Here is a 20,693-nt window from a genome sequence, read left to right as displayed (position 1 = left end):
TGAAACAGTAAAGACTGAATTTAGCAGTATTTCACTGTTAGGACATGTAACACACATCAGTACATGCCCCACCTTTAGCATACACTGCACCCTGGGGTGACTTACGTGTAGGAAAAGAAAAGGTTTAGGCTTGGCACTTGGGCACACTTGCCAATTTGAATTGGCAGTTTAAAACTGCACACACAGACACTGCAGTGGCAGATCTGAGCGATGTTGACAGGGGCATTCATGTGGGTGGCACAACCTGTGCTGCAGGCCCACTAGCAGCATCTGATTTAGAGGTCCTGGGCACCTCTGGTGCACTTTATAGGGACTTACTAGTAAATCAAATATGCCCATAGTGGAAAAGCCAATTTACCCGTACATTTTACATAGGAGCAGTTGCACTTTAGCATTGGGTAGCAGTGGTAAAGTCCCCAGAGTGTCAAAAACAGCAAAACACAGAGTCCAGCATACATCAACAACCTGAGAAGCAGACGCAAAAAGTTAGGGGCGACCACGCTAAGGGTGCCAAGTCTAACAGTCACCATTGAAATTATTAAGAGGAAGAAATTCAAAATCTAAAGTTTTCCCTTACTGGGTAAACGCTATTTATGAGACTGGTGTTTCAAAGCATGATGATATTACTAAGGTGTTTGATCAATGAAATAATTCAGAAAGAAAAGCATTATAAACATTTGATAAGCGTAACTACAACCACACACGTATCCTGTTGCTGCAGTACATAAGCCTGACCATCCCGAGGGGAAACTGCTGCCTGTAGATCCACGTTTCAAGAATTTCCATAATAATAAATGGTCCTGAGTCAGTCGAATATGTGTTGTTAGTACACTATTCGACAGTCTGGATCCCTGAACTGAGTAGGCTTTACCTCTCGGCTCTTGCTTTCTAGTACCCAGGAATCTGGAGTTTAGGTACTGAAGCTGAGTGGAGTAATCTGCCTGGTTGGTATGGAGTAAACCTATCTGCCAGGATGCGAGGTGCCTTCTGGTAGACCATCTTGTGAATCAAGCATGCTACTTTAAAAGAAATTCTCTTTTTATCTGGCCACCAGTGCAAGGAATCAAGGGCTGTAGAGGTGGAGGAACTCCATTTCTGTCCAAGTTGTATTTTTGCAGCTGCAGCTTGGATTCGTGCAAGACACTTTATTGTCTTCTCCGGTGCGCTGATGTAAAAGGCATTACAATGATCATTCTGGCTTATGATGGTACTATGGATGATGTAGGAGTGCCATCTGGTTGGAAGAAATGGGAGGATTTTACATAAAGCTCTAATAAGGGTGAAGCAGGTATTTGATGTCTTCTTTGCATGGTCTACTAACGAGAAGCTGAAGTCTAGTTGTACCCCCAGCTCTTGTATGGAATCTGCCAATACAGGAATTGGCCCATCTACTGGCGGCATAAAGTCTTTTAGATAACTTTTGCATGCCCTCCCCACCTGGCAGAGTGTAGTCTCTGTCTTGCTTGATTAAACTGCAGCAAGTTGTTTCTAAGCCAGTTGGCTATTCTCTTCATTCACTGGTGAAAAGAGTCCAATGACCCCACAGAGCCTGGGTTGAACAAGAACGTCAGTTATGTGTCATTTGAATATTTAATGCAGTTCATTCTCAGCCCACTCATGACTTTAATGAGAGACCGGATGTAAGGATTAAACATGGTGGTACTGAGAAAGGATCCCTGAGAAGCTCCCTGCTTTAGTGCAACAAAGCTGGAGTGAAAAGGAGGGAGTTGTACTTCCTGTTCTTGGTCAAATAGATCTTAGCCATACCAGTCCAGGCCTTTTCCTGCTATACTAGCTTCCTCCAATCTCTTGAGCAGGATGGAGTGATCCACAGCCAGACCATGACGAGGCTTAAACCCACATTGGGCCATGGAGCCAGTTCTGCCCACAAAATGGGTTGAGATTAATTTTATTGATAAGCCTTTCCAATACTCTTGTCAGAAAAGGCAGCAGAGAAATGGGCCAAAAATTAGCAAAGTCTTAAGGGCTTGCAGATGGTTTCTTTAGAAAGAGCGTAACTAACAAAAACCTTTATGGCAGAAGTGATGTATTTTAGAGTTGGCAATTGGTCCTAATTAAAAACCCTTTAAGCGTGAGAAAAGGAGTGTCCAAGTCACTCCATCAGTAAAAATTCATACAGTGAGTAAAAGTTCTGTTTTGATACATGGTAAAGGCTGGTTGAAAAAAAGTAATCTCGTTGAGCACCAAGCTGAAATTTATAATCACACCTGTACCATCTGTTGTGAGAATCTGGAGATTTCAGACTCAGTGTTAACTTCTGATGTAAGTAGGTCACATGCTTAGAACAACAGCCAAGTTTCTAAAAAAGATATTACTACTGAAGCTTTAGTTAATGAAAATGTGGCTGTACAAGAGCCTAGGCCTGAAGAATCTGATTTAACTGCATCCTCTGGCAATACTCTTGTTGACCCTCAACAGAATGTGGGACACGGTTTATGTGAAGTTACGTAACCTGTTAGATTGTTAGAATATGATATGAATGATATTTTTTTCTGTTGTGTTTATTTCATGAGGGAAATAATGTGGTATTTGAATTTTGATGGTTCCTTGTATATTGTTCTGAGAAACATAGCTGCTTTGTTTCTTACATAGTTTTCTCTCCCAGCTTTCAAGATGTTGCTCTTGACTCTGTTGTCATTTAGAATGTACTACAATTCTGAGTTGCCAGTGGTTTGGAAGTTGATGGCAGCTCTTGGATCCAGCAGTGCGCTCGGTCATCGTGGATTGTCTAAATACTAATAAACCTACAAATCTCTCACTGGATATCTGGGTACTTGTTTCCTTATCGCATCAGGCCACACCGCAACCCCCTTTAAAGTGCATCCACATTTTAAGGTGTACATCCACATTTTAATGTGCTGTAGAAGTCATTTTTGCATACTCACACACATGATATTACAGATTGCTCGACTATTTAGTACAACTGTGGCAAGATGTTGACCCACTTTTAATTCAATTGACGATGTTTTCTTCATTTGCTTTCTGTGCAAAAGTTTCGCCTGTTCAACTTAATCTCATCTCACATGCAGTCTTTTCAGCGATTTAATGTAATCTTTCTGTTATACTTCTTACTGACGACAACTCTGCTTCTTCACAGTCTTCAAATCTTTCCATTTGTTGAGCAGTCGCGTGAAAAGGGTGGGGCGACGCAGGGAGCGGTGCAGTGGGTATAAAAATTAAATAAAAAAAAACACTTGCCTCCTCCGTCGCGCCGCTCCTCTTCTCCGTCGCTGAAGGCAGGCACCCGCTCCCAGCCCCCCCTTCGGCCAATCCGGGCGCTGCTCAAAGCAACTAAACTGACGGGAGATGCTTGTCCATTCATGTCTTTTACATATCACCTTCCAGTAGTGTTTACATTTTTCCTGCGATTTTTCCCAATGTCGCCCTAGTGTTTATGACTTACACATCTCCAAAAGTGGTGGTCTCTAAAATATTGAGCTTGAAATGCCTTTATCTTCTGTCATGTTATCTCCTATTCTTTGACTTGAAATAGATGCAGTACGCTTACTCACTATTCTCACATTCTTACCACACACTTATTCTTCTGTCGCGCCTGATGCATGCGCACACTTAGCTCTGCTGCTTCCTGCTTTCCTCTGACAATTTTCTCTCTTGTTTCACATTCTGTGGCCACTTCCTTGATTTGATAAATTCACCTTTATTTACTCGCACCAATGTTGGTGAGTGCATTTCTTCCCTTCCCCACTTGCATTAGTTCGTCACTCACTGCCCATTCTTTTCTTTTCTGTACACTCAGCCAATCTGTCATGAAGCGGAGTTCTACATTTTATAGTGCTAACGTTTATAGTATGTAATTCGTACAATCCCATACATATGATACTATTGTACAGCCTGCTTTCTCCATCTTCTTCTAAAACTGTTCACACTTTAGTGTTCCATATTCTAGGAAGGCAAACACATTTTATTGCATACAATCACTCAGCTACATGTGTTTTTTCTAATATATGTGTTTTTTCACAATATTACATCTCCTCCCTGGGGTATATTATCATTCTCTAATTTACTTTCTGTAGGAAAGTACCATCTTGCCTGGCATGTTACCCCCAAATTTCACTGTATATATGTTGTTTTAGTTGTATGTGTTACTGGGACCCTGCCAGCCAGGGCCCCAGTGCTCATAAGTGTGCCCTGTATGTGTTATGACTAACTGTCACACTGAGGCTCTGCTAATCAGAACCTCAGTGGTTATGCTCTCTCATTTCTTTCAAATTGTCACTAACAGGCTAGTGACCAATTTTACCAATTTACATTGGCATACTGGAACACCCTTATAATTCCCTAGTATATGGTACTGAGGTACCCAGGGTATTGGGGTTCCAGGAGATCCCTATGGGCTGCAGCATTTCTTTTGCCACCCATAGGGAGCTCTGACAATTCTTACACAGGCCTGCCACTGCAGCCTGAGTGAAATAACGTCCACGTTATTTCACAGCCATTTTACACTGCACTTAAGTAACTTATAAGTCACCTATATGTCTAACCTTTACCTGGTAAAGGTTGGGTGCTAAGTTACTTAGTGTGTGGGCACCCTGGCACTAGCCAAGGTGCCCCCACATTGTTCAGGGCCAATTCCCCGGACTTTGTGAGTGCGGGGACACCATTACACGCGTGCACTACATATAGGTCACTACCTATGTGTAGCTTCACAATGGTAACTCCAAATATGGCCATGTAACATGTCTAAGATCATGGAATTGCCCCCTCTATGCCATCCTGGCATTGTTGGTACAATCCCATGATCCCACGGGTCTGTAGCACAGACCTGGGTACTGCCAAACTGCCTTTTCAGGGGTTTCACTGCAGCTGCTGCTGCTGCCAACCCCTCAGACAGGTTTCTGCCCTCCTGGGGTCCAGCCAGGCTTGGCCCAGGAAGGCAGAACAAAGGACTTCCTCAGAGAGAGGGTGTTACACCCTCTCCCTTTGGAAAATGGTGTGAAGGCAGGGGAGGAGTAGCCTCCCCCAGCCTCTGGAAATGCTTTCATGGGCACACATGGTGCCCATTTCTGCATAAGCCAGTCTACACCGGTTCAGGGACCCCTCAGCCCTGCTCTGGCGCGAAACTGGACAAAGGAAAGGGGAGTGACCACTCCCCTGACCTGCACCTCCCCTGGGAGGTGCCCAGAGCTCCTCCAGTGTGCTCCAGACCTGTGCCATCTTGGAAACAGAGGTGCTGCTGGCACACTGGACTGCTCTGAGTGGCCAGTGCCAGCAGGTGACGTCAGAGACTCCTTCTGATAGGCTCCTTCAGGTGTTGCTAGCCTATCTTCTCTCCTAAGTAGCCAAACCCTCTTTTCTGGCTATTTAGGGTCTCTGCTTTGGGGAATTCCTTAGATAACGAATGCAAGAGCTCATCAGAGTTCCTCTGCATCTCTCTCTTCACCTTCTGCCAAGGAATCGACTGCTGACTGCGCTGGAAGCCTGCAAAACTGCAACAAAGTAGCGAAGACGACTACTGCAACTCTGTAACGCTGATCCTGCCGCCTTATCGACTGTTTTCCTGGTGGTGCATGCTGTGGGGGTAGTCTGCCTCCTCTCTGCACTAGAAGCTCCGAAGAAATCTCCTGTGGGTCGATGGAATCTTCCCCCTGCAACCGCAGGCACCAAAGAACTGCATCACCGGTACCCTGGGTCTCCTCTCAGCACGACGAGCGAGGTCCCTTGAATCCAGCAACTCTGTCCAAGTGACTCCCACAGTCCAGTGACTCTTCAGTCCAAGTTTGGTGGAGGTAAGTCCTTGCTTCCCCACGCCAGACTGCATTGCTGGGAACCGCGACTTTTGCAGCTACTCCGGCCTCTGTGCACTTCCGGCGGAAATCCTTTGTGCACAGCCAAGCCTGGGTCCACGGCACTCTAACCTGCATTGCACGACCTCCTGAGTTGTCCTCCGGCGACGTGGGACTCCTTTGTGTAACTTCGGGTGAGCACCGTTTCACTCCTCTTCGTAGTGCCTGTTCCAGCACTTCTGCGGGTGCTGCCTGCTTCTGAGAGGGCTCCAAATCCTGCTGGGCGCCCCCTCTGTCCCCTGACGCAATTGGCGACATCCTGGTCCCTCCTGGGTCACAGCAGCATCCAAAAACCCTAACCGCATGACTTGCAGCTAGCAAGGCTTGTTTGCGGTCTTTCTTCAGGAAAACACTTCTGCACGACTCTCCACGGCGTGGGGCATCCATCCTCCAAAGGGGAAGTCTCTAGCCCTTGTCGTTCCTGCAGAATCTTCAGCTTCTACTGTCCAGTAGCAGCTTCTTTGCACCCACAGCTGGCATTTCCTGGGCATCTGCCCATCTCCGACTTGCTTGTGACTTTTGGACTTGGTCCCCTTGTTCCACAGGTACCCTCGTTTGGAAATCCATCGTTGTTGCATTGCTGATTTGTGTCTTTCCTGCAGAATTCCCCTATCACGACTTCTGTGCTCTTTGGGGAACTTTAGTGCACTTTGCACTCACTTTTCAGGGTCTTGGGGTGGGCTATTTTTCTAACCCTAACTGTTTTCTTACAGTCCCAGCAACCCTCTACAAGGTCACATAGGTTTGGGGTCCATTCGTGGTTCGCATTCCACTTTTGGAGTATATGGTTTGTGTTGCCACTATCCCTATGTGTCCCCATTGCATCCTATTGTAACTATACATTGTTTGCACTGTTTTCTAATACTATACTGCATATTTTTGGTATTGTGTACATATATCTTGTGTATATTTGCTATCCTCATACTGAGGGTACTCACTGAGATACTTTTGGCATATTGTCATAAAAATAAAGTACCTTTATTTTTAGTATATCTGTGTATTGTGTTTTCTTATGATATTGTGCATATGACACTAGTGGTACTGTAGGAGCTTCACTCGTCTCCTAGTTCAGCCTAAGCTGCTCTGCTAAGCTACCATTATCTATCAGCCTAAGCTGCTAGACACCCTATACACTAATAAGGGATACCTGGGCCTGGTGCAAGGTGTAAGTACCCCTTGGTACTCATTACAAGCCAGTCCAGCCTCCTACACTTTCCTTTACAATACCTAAAATAATTAAGGATCTGTGTTAGCATAAACAACTAATTTACTTGATCTAATAAGAAAACTATTACATTAACTCAGAGGTGAAGTTAATAAGGTCTATATGATTTGAATGATTAAAATATTAAAAGTAACATTTCAAATCTAATTATCGTGAGGATCACATAGTAAGATAATACACAGAAAAAATTAATCATGGTTTACAATTTGTATTAGGGTTCAGTTTAATTTGAATAATAATTGACTATAACAAACATACACATAATAATTGATTCAATTTAGTGTTAGGATTGAGGGCAGGATAAATTAATTTAAACATTATTAGGGATAGGTATAGGTTAATAAATAAAGTAATATTTTGCATACACAATGAAGAATTGGGTTACAATTACAAACTAGGATAATACGTAATATAAAAACTATAATAATGAAAACAACCCTAAAATTAGAAAAAGTGCTGAAAATGTAAAGTCAACATACTGGGGTTCATTTGCAGAGGTAAACTGTGTTGTAAACCTATCATTATAATTTAGTGCCCTCAAAATAGTTGTTGGGCGATGTAGTGGTATGTGATGCAGTAACACACCACCATATACTTCTACCCGCTCCCAGAATTCACACCCAATTGTAAAGGGTGGGGAGAGCAGAACAACAGACTAAGGAAGGTTTCCTTTATAGTGATTCCGCTACCTGTAGTTCTGGTAATCCGTCCTTTATAACATCCACCAGCCATTTACTCAGCAGATTCTGTGTGTGTTGGAAAACCACATTTAGCAGCTGAGTGTGGCAGGTGGTAAAGCACATCCAAGGCATGGCGCTCATATGCATGGAGGATACTGCCTGCTGGCTGGAATGAGGGAAAGGAATGACTAAGTGTTGCATGGGACTGGTCTTGAACATTTTGTGCTATGTGGCCTCAGTACAGTGTATGAGCATAGGTCATTTATAAATGTCTTTCTGTTTTAGGTTTCGACAAGTGCCACAATGCCGTATATCGGGTGTCACAGCCCTGTCCCTGGACATTCAGCCAGGATGATGCTGCACCATTCTTCTGGGGTCCTCCCACTGTTAAAGGAACTCCGAGCTGAGAATGTCAACTTTGTGGTTGGCTCTTTGGATGGATCATCTTTGAAGATGGAATACCTGAAGACATACCTTTCGGACACTCTTTTTGCATTGTCAAACAGGATATACGCAATGTTCAACATTATCAGCTTCTCCAATGAGGTAACACCACCAGGCAAATGTTTTAGTACAGATTGCTCCAAAGGACTGTCAACTTATCTACAAGTGCAACAGATGTCATGGAGAATTGAGATAATTTATGTATCCAGTGCATTCCACGGGTTGTCAAGTTATTTCATCCCTGTAGCATTTTCTAATTCATGTGTCGCCTTCCTTACACCCAATGTCCCAAGACCCTGAAACCTGTGCAGCACAGAAGTGGATTGAGAGGTATCCAACACCTGTAGAACTCATTTGTAGTCCATGATCGCTTAAACTTCCATCATGATTCGTGTGATTCCCAGGATGTTCCACACTAGTAGCAAATTTCCTGGGGCCCAAACTTTGAAAACATATGAAACCTATTCAGTATATGCCATAATCTTGAGCTCTGGGACACATCTAGATTCTGGGCATGACAGTTGATAAAGTACATTGTTAGAAATTGAGTTTCTGGTTGGCGGGGGTATGCACCTAAGCCAGGCAGAACCCACCCACTCTAGTCAGGGGCGAGGGAGTTACACACCCGAGATAACCCCTACTCACCCCCTTGGTAGCTTGGCACGAGCAGTCAGGCTTATCGCGGAGGCAATGTGTAAAGCGACTGCACAACACACACAACACATGTGACGCAATAAGTACACCACAAAGGAAACACAACGCCCAGGTATATAAAAATAAACTGTATTGCATAAAACATCATTAGACCAAAAACGACATGTATCAGTAATACCCTGCTCCACAAGCAGTTGTCAGAACATCACACAGGGTACTAGTACACTGCAAAAGTCAGCAGTAGTCAAATAAACATAGACTTTACTTGTATTCTGCAACACAAGCAGTAGTCAGGGTGTCATTACCACCAGAAATGCACTTCAGAGTGAATATGATAAGACAAAAACATTCTCCAAATGGTAAGTACTCAGCATCACCAACATGGATGAACATAGCATGAAAACATTCCCCAATGGTTAATGGTTATCCCCCCACCCCCCAAGAAAGGCACTTCTTATGAAAGCATCCCAAGAATACAGCATTTCTGGGCAAAAGTTATCACCCCTTATAACAGTGCCACTATCCAAAGCAGCATGACATGTAGGATGACGTCAGGACCAGAGGACAACATGTAGAAATCATGGGGTAAAAAAAAAAAATGCTGGGGGGAAATGTTACGCTCACAACCATTGCCGAAAATCTCCTTCCACCAGAAGTTTGCAGCGCCTCGTTGCTCTGCTTACCTGGTCTACAGTAGCAAACTCAGCCAGCCCTGGAGCTCTGGTGTTCCTATTTTCATGAGGGCGCTTCCTCTTTTGTAACTGAGGCTGCGACCCCGCTCAACACACGGTTGGTCGCAGCACCGAGAATACACCACCGTGCCTGGGGTCCCCGCACCAAGGGAGCCTCAGCTGCACGAGGTCGGGGGAAGATCTTCGTTGGCCAGACCGGGGACCTCCGCTGAGGTTCCCTTCCCGATCTGCCAATGTGCAGAAATAATGGAAAGGACCCTCTGGGGCCAACGCCAGCTTTCGAGGGGAGACCGTCTTCCACCCTCCCTGATGTCAGAAAAATGCCTCCCTGCAGCTGCTCTCGGCCGGCAGCATGCCCACACCTGACCGGGGTCGCGGCGGTGATCTTTCCCGAAAAGCAGTTCCTGCTTGTGCCCCGGGAGCACCACCGAAAGTGCGTCAGTCCGTGCTAGCTCCTCCATTCCTCGTGACCTCTCCCACCTCAGAGAGGTGGGCCCACACCGGGCGACACAGGCACTTCCTTGTGCCGAGGGAGACAAAGAAAAGCGCTCTTCATGCGCTTAGGAAACGTAGAATGCAGTGCTATTAACGCGCTCGAAAACTAGTAAAATATAGCGCTCTCCAGGTGTGTTTAGAAAAGCAATAGGTAGTGCTCCTGATCAGCCAGCACAGTGCTCCCCAAACACCCTTCACGCGCTGGGGTCGATAGAGTGATCTTAAAGGCACGCAACATAGGGCAACAGGCACTCCACTGCTATCCATCAAAGGAGGATGCACCCAAAGTTCCCAGGAATGCAGAGGAGGCATGGGGCACATCACCCAGCCCCTGGAGACAACAAAGGGGGCACAGGGCTGCTGGGCCCAAGCAAGCAGGCCAGCTCAAGGGTTCACAGGCAGTCACAGATCAGCACAACAGCAGGGCAGTCCCAAGGCAGTTCCTGATGAGTCCTTCCAGCAGCATCCAGTGTCCAGTTCAGTCTATTAGTGTCTAAAAATGTGGGGGAACTTATACTAATTTTCCGCAGCCTCCACAAAACGGGGAGAAGGGGTTCCAACCAGTGCTGAGCAGTTTCAGGAGTGTCCCCTTTCTCCTCCAGGACTGGCTCCAGCCATCAGTGGTGGGTAAATGAGCCCTTTGTGTGAGGCCAGGGCACAGCCTTTACAAATGCAAGTGTCCCGCCTCTCCCTCTCCCAGCCCAGGAAGACCATTCAGTATGCAGATGCACTTTTGCACCTGTGTACAGGCTGTCTGATTCAAAAGCTCAGAGAAATGCCCTTTTTCTAAAAGTGACATTTGTATAATGGTAATAAAAAAATCCACCTACACCAGTAAGCAGCATTCCTTAATACCATTACAACCATACTAAACACGCCTACGCTACCCCTCATAGATTAGACAATACCACCTAGACATATGTTAGGGCATTTCCAATGCAATCCTATAAGAGAGGCAGCACTCATATTAGTGAGAAACCAAATAGGCTGTTTGTCACTACCGGGACAGACCACACAACCAGGCACATGTCCTGCCTTTTACCCACACAGCACACAGCACCCTCCCCAAAGGGCTAGCTAGGGCCTACCTTAGTGGTGACTTATAGTTAGTAAATGGGGAGTTCCAGGTCTGGCACATGCAGGCCCAGTGGTAGCAGGCCTCAGACAGGTTTAAAAAACTACTTCTGTGAGTAGTGCAAACTGCACTGCAGGCCCACTAGTAGCATTTAATTTACAGGCCCTGGGTATAGGGATACCACTGTACAAGGGACTTATATGTAAATAAAATGTACAATCAGGTGTAAGCGAATCATACCAACTTTGGAAGGGAGAGCACATTCACTTTAGTACCGATCAGCAGTGGTAAAGTGCCCAGAGTCCTAACGTCAACAAAAAGGGTCAGAGAAAATAGGAAGAGGAAGGCAAAAAATGTGAGGATGACCCTGTAGAAAGGGTGAGGTCCAACACATATCTACCTCAAGTATATTTTACTACGGCCCCCACTAAATGTGGATTATGGGATAGAGTGCCTAAGATCTCACACTTAGAAATGATCCCATAAATACAAGTAGCATACTTCATGGTACGTGTTCCATATTGTACACCGATAGCACATTCACTGAAGTCTGTGGGAAATTAATTACTGCAATATATTACCTGGATCAATGAGATATCTCAAACCTGCAGCACATTTCATTGACCCAAACATTATCCAATCCAAATGCATATTCCATTGCTTCCTCTAGTGTCTCATAACTGCAGCATAGTCTAGTAAATGTTACTTCACCTAACAACAGCAACTCATTCCATGGTTACCTGAGATATATAAGTTCTTCAACATGTCCCCTTGAGCTCTATTACATTTCACTCATGTAGAAGATTCCAGGGGCAAGTATATATAATAGTGTTAACAGTGTGTATTATGTATATTTCCCCTTTAGCATTGAGATAGCCAAATCCTTTAACACATGTCCTTATATGTAAACATATCCCACAGTTGCAAGAGCCCTTGAAATGGCTTATATATGTAATCTTTTCCAGTGATTTCCTGCTGCATCTCACATTTGTAATTTGTTACAGTGTGCTCCAATATTTGTGCATGAACATCTAGGGATATCTCACTTGTGTAACACAATAAAATACAGTACTTCACACCAGTAAAACATCCCTGACACTTGGATATTAGGGATGTTGTATCACTAGGATGTTTAGCACTCTTGGAGCACCAGATCCAGAAGTCACAATCAGACCCCTATTTAGGATGGATGAATTATCTCACTCCTGGAATTGAAGTTAGACTCTGGGAAATGTTTGCACTGGCAGTAAACTGTTGATTCCTAATAAATGTAGTATCATGTTGATAAACACGTGGTCATCTTTTCTTCTTTCCCATTAGATTACTAAATGGTGTAATACTTCAGTAAGGATTTCCCCGGAGAATGTGGCTGAAGCGGTGTCCTGGATTAAGACTCTTCCTTCAGATAATGGTGTTGACATTCAGAGTGCTCTGGCGGAAGCATTTCAGGATCCAGCCTGCCAAGCAGTTGTGTTGATCACAGACTCTTTGCCCGACCATATGCTGTCGGACATTTGTGATCATGCTTCACGCATTGGGAAGGGGCGCCCCCTGCATATCCTACACCTCTCATCAGGGAATTCTTCAGAAGATAGAAGAAGCAATTTAGTGGGAGCCTTTCAGATGGTCAGTCTCCAACCAGCAGATAATTCCTGTGAGGTAAGTCAATAGACAGGAATTATGAATGATAGTATCATTCCTGTGCCTTTCTCTTTAAATCAGCTAATATTAATGACAGAGGGAATTCTTGTGCTTAAAGTGGAGATTTTTTCCTTTTCGAGCAAGCCTTCAATTACAGATACATGTACTTGACAAGTCTCTGAGTAAAGAAGCATCTCAGACCATTGAGAAGTATTCCTACAGAGATACCAGTGATCAAGGAGGGTACTTTGGCAATATTCATGAGCTGTGGTATGTTGAATGTTATGTTAACTATTCTTTTAATGTTGTGTTAAATGGTCTTCTAATGTGAGAAAGATGTCAACTGTCTTCTTACTGATAGAAAAAGTGCATACGAATGTCCTTTTACAGCCACACTGAGAGAAAAGTTGGGTCTCAATTGCCTTTCTGCTGCCTGGATTGAGCACAGGAAGGTATTCCGCAAGATGGCCATTTACTCACCTTTTTAGGCTCTATGGAAGGAAAGCAAAAGAAGCAGGTACTTTGAGATGGATTTCGGATGGAGATGGGAGTAGTGGACATGCAGTGTGCTTCACCTTGTCTTTGTTTTTGGAGACAGCTGTGGCCGCTGCCTTTGAACACAGACTTGTGCTGCACATTAAATCTTTTGCAAATCTACTGGTTTCAAGAGTACGTTTGTTTGGGAACAGTACATTCTCTGGTTAAGTAACACCCCATAGCATTCTTGGTGTTTCTAGTTCCCAGGCGATGGTAGAAATCGATATGAATCATGAAACATTCTGTGTCAGTCAGAAATGTGAAGTGAAAATAGCAGAATAAAGCTAATGACCTAGTGGAACTCAACCCTACAGCCTCCAAGGGAGCAGAGTATGATGTGGATCTGTTGTCAAAGTCCAACAGATTCTGAAGAAATTGTTGTGTAAAAGTCACCTCCTGTTAAAAGTAACGGGATTGCTGAGCGGTATAGATGTAGGTGGCACATTAGATAATTAACCTATTAATGTACATCATGGTTGGTAGTATTAGTTTTGGGTCATTCAAGACCATCAGATGTTCTCTATTTCTGAAATATGTGCTGCACGCAAGATGCTTGTTTATCATGACTAGACTAAGGGGGTTATTACAACTTTGGAGGAGGTGTTAATCCGTCCCAAAAGTGACGGATATACCACCAGCCGTATTACGAGTTCCATAGGATATAATGGACTTGTAATACGGCTGGTGGTATATCCGTCACTTTACCATCACTTTTGGGACGGATTAACACCTCCTCCAAAGTTGTAATAACCCCCTAAATGCCCTATAAATTCCACACCCCCAATACAAGAATGTTTTGCCACAACAGTATGAATTATACTAAAATACTCATAAAGTTAATCCACAAATGAAACAAGAGACCTATTTAAAACTTTCAAAGACAACATTAAAGTGCTCATTATGAATTCAGCGGACAGAAAATCCTGTCTGCTGAAGGTCCGATGGAGAGGTTGCCGCCATTATGGCTGCCTCCCCGCCGGGGTCCTTACGAGTTTCCCGCTGGGCCAGCGGTGGAAACACAGTTTCTGCCCACTGGCCCAGCGGGAAATGGCCTACAGTATTGCCTCTAGCTCGTAATAGAGCCGGCAGCAATGCTGTAGTGCGTAGGGTGCACCAGCACCTGTCGCAATGTTCACTGTCTGCTCAGCAGACAATGAACATTGCAACAGGGCTGGCCTGGGGGTGGGGGGGCTGCACTGCCCATGCCAAATGCACTGCCCATGGCAAGTGCATGGGCAGTGCAGTGGCCCCCCTGGGGCACCCTGCACCCCGTCTCTGCCAGCCTTTTCATGGCGGTGCTACTGCCATGAAACCGCTGGCGGAGAAGGGGGTCGTAATCCCCAGAGTGGCACTGCTTGCAATGCTGCCCTGGTGGATTAGGACTGCCAGCACTGCCAGACCATCATGGAGATGAAAACTGGTAGTGCTGGAGGTCCAACCGCGGTGCTACTGCCGCGGTTATAATGTATCAGTCAGACCGCCGCATTTACGGCGGTCCGACTGCCACCACGACAGGGTCATAATGAGGCCCAAAATCTGACCAAGCCAAAAATAGTACTGCTCCATCCTTTAGAACTAGTTAATGGCCTATTAACCTTCTTTCCTGTCAAAATTGCAAATAGTAGACTAAAACCAACACAGTCACCCCAGTGATGATGCACTTTCTTACTAACTTGCTCGTACGCTTGAAGACCTCATCAAGCCAAGCACAACTACGCTAAGGAAGCTGTAATAAAGATCATATGGGCACTTGTTGTGTCAGTGCCAGATAGCATTAATTTGCCAATCTTTCATGTCATACAACGGCAGCCTTTTCAAGCTCCATTCATGTGAATTCCCAAAAAGGTGAATTTTCAGCTAGTCAAAAATCTACCAGTTTACATCAACAAGAAACACTGGACACTGTATCAAAATTACCCACACTTAAGAAAATTCCTAATATGTTATGGATTACAAACAAAAATAGTTTTAAAGTAAAAAATAAAAATAGAAATATTGTTTTAGGAAACATGAGAGTCTGTTTTCTGTGTCTGATGCCGGCTGGAGAGGAAGTAGGGGGGGTTATCGGACTGACCGGTGGCAACTGAGAACCAAACAAGTGAAAAGCGACTACAGTGAAATCAAGAGGGCGAGTAATAGCAGTGTATGGATGTGAGGAATAAGAAGATAAATTAAGGTTGGAATTGTATATGAAAAATGTAAACTAAAATTAAAGCCAAACAAGATGGGGGACTGTGGCCGTATGTGGAGATGGGAAAGAGGAGGGACGGCACAGGGATGCCCAGGGTGGTGGGAAATTCCCCAAAATGAAGACAACAATTGAGTTAAGATGGAGGGAGAAAAAGAAAAGGGAGAGGAAGGGGCATGGATGTTTCAGCCCTTGAATCAATGGGCACAGAAAATACAACTGCAAGATCATTTTTTTAAATTAAAGGAATTCAGTTCACTATTTTGTATTTTACAACTTGGGAGTGCCATTAATGTCTATAAATGGCAGTAAGCACGTTTGTGGACAAGAGTTACACAAAACAAGTATTAAAAGGAACTGCCAGGAGCTGTGGATGAACACTGTATGGCTGCCCTAATGCTCCTAGAACTCTCATACTCACACAGCACAATAGATCACACCGTCTTGTTCAAAGACCTCCTGTTTCAGAACATGGGAAATGCAGATCTTTGAATGGATTCCTTCTTTCCTGCATGACCACACAAAACAACACTACAAATAAAACTACAAATAAATGTAGGTCATATCCTTTCTAGATCCCAACAAATGAGATATGGATATTTCAATTCTCAGTCCACTCACTTTGGCTGTTAAACCTATACAATATCCTGTGGCAAGCATATTTAAACGCTGCTCTTTCATATGTTTGTAAATTTAGAGGAATAGCCCTCGAAACTGCACCAACAGTTAGAGCTTTCCATCCCTACTAGACGAATAGACAAGACAAAGGAGTCTGTGTTCTAGATGGAAGGATGACTCTTCCAATATCTTAGATTAGCCTCAAGTAAACATCCCTGTGTGTAAAATAAGGGTTCATTTTCGACTCTTAATTACCTCTTCTTGCACAAGTAATGAATGTGTCAAATATCACAATGTTTACTGCATATATCAGTATTTTCTCCCCATGCTCGGCTCAGCCCCAAAGTAGAGCAGCTTCATGCTTTGATGCTGTCTTACGTGGATTGCTGCAGTGATACACTCATGAAACGTCACATGAAGAACTGTTCTTCTACTTCTAACAGCAGCATTGTGGTCTTTACAGTGGTTCCTGTTGCAGCTCGGAATAGCCTTAGTCATTTATTTAGTTATTAAAAGCTTGTGTAAATCGCAACCTGTTGCTATTTTGATACATCAGAGTGATTTAGAAGTAGCATAGTTAATGCATCAGATGATGGCGAGAGTCCCAGTGCAATATTGCAATACTGGCGTCACAACCCTGTGTGCAAAAAAGTCAAACCTTCAGGAAATGGTTCATGAATCACAAAGTACACTAGTTGCCCCCAATAACTAAGATACCTGACTTGGCACTACAAACTGAGTCTTAAAACATACACAGTGGAGTGCAACATCACCCTAACTGCCTACTACAAAAACACAGAGGCCCTCATAACTAGTGGCTAGATTAACTGCGATATGTGCGGTAACTCCTGTCACCGTGCATACCGCAATTATGAGTCTTGTGATAAATATTAGCTGGTCAAACTTACTGGTATTTATCAGGGAGAAAATGGCCCTTATTTACTAGAAGATGCAGATTTTGGTGCAACAAGCTCTAACATCCCCATGTCATTTCCCCAAAAGTCTTAAGTGAGTGGTATTTATCACACCAGAAAAATTCAGACTCCGTATAGGCTGATTTTATCACGTATGATAAATATCATACCAGTTACCAGGATGCTCGTAATGAGGGCCTAAGGAGGCCAGACTCTTGGTGCAAAGACATTAATATAAACACTACTAATTCCAAAAATAGCTGAAAACCATCCTTTTCCACAGGACGTCAGGCAATAAGTAACAGGGAATAGAGCACCTCTCTATCTCCTCTATGTGGACACTCCCTCTCTGCTTAACCCCTAGATATTTTGTCATTTTTAAGCAACTGCCAATGATCCTGCAGCACCCACAAATTTGCCAAGAAATAAAAACACTGAAAGTTCTCTCCACACGTGGGATTAGCTAAATAGACACACATGCCAGCCAATACAAGGAGAGACAATATGGCTAGTTCAGGTGGCCTTTGGTGTCTTTTCTCATCTCACTGTCTGCTCATTGCAAATCAAAACTGAAACCGGGCTCCATGATTTTCATCGCTTAAAAACCAGAGCTAGGACTTGTATTACGAAATGTCCCTACCTGACAGAATAGCAGAAGAGCTTAGTATGGTGGGAAAAGGGAAACGAAAAAATGTTAAGTCCACCTCTAGCTGGATGTCATTCAAATGAAAAAAAAAACTGTGCTCAATTCCTAGTAATGTGATACAGAGCGTTCAGGCTTAAATCAAAGTCAGGTATGTAAGCAGTGCATACACTGTAGAAGAAGTCACCCAATACACTGTAAAATTCCACAACTAATTTTAAAGTGAAGAGAAGAAATCATTTATGAGTAAAATGAGAACAAAAAGACAAAAATACACTAAAGAGAAGTGTGTATTTTTAAAGATTTAGTTGAAAATAGTGCCAAAAAACACAAAGCAAGAATGATACTCTACCGAAGCAGTAGACCGAGACCTAAGCATGATTTAAGCTCAACAACAATGGAACCCTGGTCGGATACATCAAGTGGATTGGTCCTGGTGAAAGTCTGGAAGTCAAAAAGTTCTAAAAAGTTTCAAAGTCCTAATCCAAAAAGAGATTTTGTGATTTTTATTTTTAAGAAAAAGGTGTGTCTCTGAAATTGTAGTCGTTGAAAGCTAAGGCCCTTAAGCTGTTGTGGCCTTTGGCTGAAAATGTTTCAAACTCTCAAAACAGAAAGGGACTTTGTCATTTTTCAGAGATGCTGGAGCCTTTCAGGAAGATAAATCTGAATTTCAGTCCAAAAGTTTTAAAAAATGTCTAAAGTTTTTCCTGCCCATCAACCACAAGAATACACTTCTAAGCCCCCAGGACCGAAGTGGGGCGGCACCTAGAGACTTCCAATGTGCCAGACAGAGGCCAATAGCAAAGTTCTGTCAAGTTCCTGTTGGCACTGGGCAGCTGGGAATTGCAGGGAAAAGGTCTCTTTCAGCCCTTTGTAGCCCTGTAGCCAAAATGTAGGTCTGCTAACTGACCGTTGGAGTCCACTTCTTTGTATTGAATATAAGGTGGAGCAGGCCCAGTCCTTCAGTGCTCCTCACAGGTCACACACGGCAGGTCCATTCCTCTTCTGTTGTTCTGCAGGTCCAGGTAGTGTTCTGAAGAGAGTTTCTGGGAATGCTACATTTTACGCCTGACAAATGAGATAGTGGGTGGGACAACTCTTAACCAATGGGGTAAATGTCCCCTGAAACAATCCTGCCCACTTTTTCAATAATCCCGATTGCCTTACAACAAGCAGACCCAAAATGGCATGTGCCAGGGCATTTCCATGATGGAAAGACCTTCGGCCACACTAAACGTGGTGTCTGAGGGTTATAGATGTAGAGCAGTGCTCTATGGTAATCCCCAGTGTCCTCCCTCATCTAACACTAAAACTCAGTTTGAAGCAGGACCTGTATCCACTCCCACATCTAACACTAAAATCCAGTTTGAAGCAGATCCTCTACGCACAACAAACTAGGAGACAGAAGACTGGTAGGACAAAGAAAGGATCCTACAGCACCCAGACAGGAGATACACAAGGATTGTTCTGACATCCTGTTCTCTCCCTTTCAAGAGCACCAAAGTGTCATGAGTGGGTCAAAAAAGACCTGTCAGGCTGTATCAGGAAGGATCTGACACTGTGGTGCCAAAAGAATACATAGAGCCCCCACCCTGCATATTCAGGTCAACCTACTGCGTAGTTCCTGGTAAGAATTTCAAACCTCTTTCATAACCTCGCTCAGACCAAGTATTAGACTAGGCAGTTGCTGCAAAGCTAATACAAATTACCCTCCAGCTTGGATGCACCTCCGCACCATATTCTATGGCCTTATAGGAAAGTTAAATGTGCCAATTAAGCTTTAAGTCAATTTTGACATATTTTATAGGTCAGTGCACATACACTGGACACTGGATAGCAGTGTCCCACTGTTAGCCTTCAAGATTACCAGCAAGCCAGTCCCTGAAATAATGAAAAACTGGAGTTGACCACCCAAAAAGGGGTCACTTTTCAACACTGACTATACATTAATCCTTAAATTAGACATGCCATGGCACAGGGAAGGTTAATACTAGGATCCTTGGGAGCGCTAACAGACCCTTAGATCGCTAATAAGATTGCTTACTGGGTTAATGGTTAGGGTGTAACTTAGTGGAAATTAGAAGTCTCTCTTGCAGAACCATCATCTATCCATAGTGACATGAAGCTTGCCTGCATGACCCTCGAGTATCTCTGATTTTAGGAGTGCCATTTCTGAACCTCTAGTCATGGTAAGAGCAGAAATGTGTTCTTTTTGTGCATTAGCTCACTCCTGCAGGAAGGAGCAAGATGCTGATGGATGGGGATTCTGTGGGAAATCAACTTAATTCACATGTGTATGACCTCATGGACAAACTCTTCAACCCATCAAGCCTTAGTCACCCTACTATTTCCCTAAGATCAAATTAGCACTGTTTAGTAGTAATATGCTCTGTCAGCTCAATGACAAAATTCACTTTAAAGTGTGTTTTAAAAATATTATTTTTGTTATTCTTTTGCATCACTGTTATTATTATCATAATTTATATGAGTAGCAGTGTTACTTGTAAGTTGTTATTGTCTGTATTGCTGCTATTGTTGTTATTTAAAAAGTTGGTGTCCATCTGTAAATTTCAGTGGTTGGTCTTACTCCCCAGGTGTCAGCTTGCCAACCCTCCTGCAGCGCCCAGCATTACAGCCATCCAGAGAGGCACAGATGTGCTACACATCCGATGGTTCTTCCTGAAGCACAGTATGTTCAGATCTTTGATTGACCTTTTTCTTTGCCTTTGTTTGCTTGGCGTCCACTCACCCCATACTTCCATAACCTTACTCTATTCCTCAAAGCTCTGGCTCCCTCTCAGCTGGCACCCAGTCTGTTTGTTGACATCAGTACCTGACATTCAAACACATCCTTTGATTCACACTTCTCTGTTTACACACAGAACCTTGCAGCTTCTGAATATTCACCAACCAATCTCAGTCAATTTTGATACAGTAACTGACTGTTGACTGAACACTCTCCAACCCCAGCCACTCCTGATCTACTGGCTCACTGTTCATTGAAAACTTTCCAACCTCCTCCAGTCTTGACCCACTGGCTAGCTGCTCACTGGGCACATCAA

At 43.9% G+C, this 20,693-nt stretch overlaps 1 protein-coding gene across 1 annotated transcript in view; it reads left to right on the top strand.

Annotated features, from left to right (window-relative positions):
• The window catches only part of LOC138287466 (trichohyalin-like), a 167,064-nt gene that overhangs the window by 36,903 nt on the left and 109,468 nt on the right, over nucleotides 1-20,693 (top strand). Inside the window, exons 3-5 of the mRNA XM_069227904.1 lie at nucleotides 8,016-8,276; nucleotides 12,411-12,749; nucleotides 20,226-20,320. Coding sequence (XP_069084005.1) covers nucleotides 8,034-8,276; nucleotides 12,411-12,749; nucleotides 20,226-20,320 — 677 coding nt within the window. The 5' untranslated portion in view covers nucleotides 8,016-8,033. The remainder of the gene's footprint in view (nucleotides 1-8,015; nucleotides 8,277-12,410; nucleotides 12,750-20,225; nucleotides 20,321-20,693) is intronic.

Source organism: Pleurodeles waltl, chromosome 4_1 (genome assembly GCF_031143425.1).
Source record: "Pleurodeles waltl isolate 20211129_DDA chromosome 4_1, aPleWal1.hap1.20221129, whole genome shotgun sequence".
NCBI classification, from domain to species: Eukaryota; Metazoa; Chordata; class Amphibia; order Caudata; family Salamandridae; genus Pleurodeles; species Pleurodeles waltl.
This window is presented reverse-complemented; position numbering and strand designations above follow the sequence as displayed.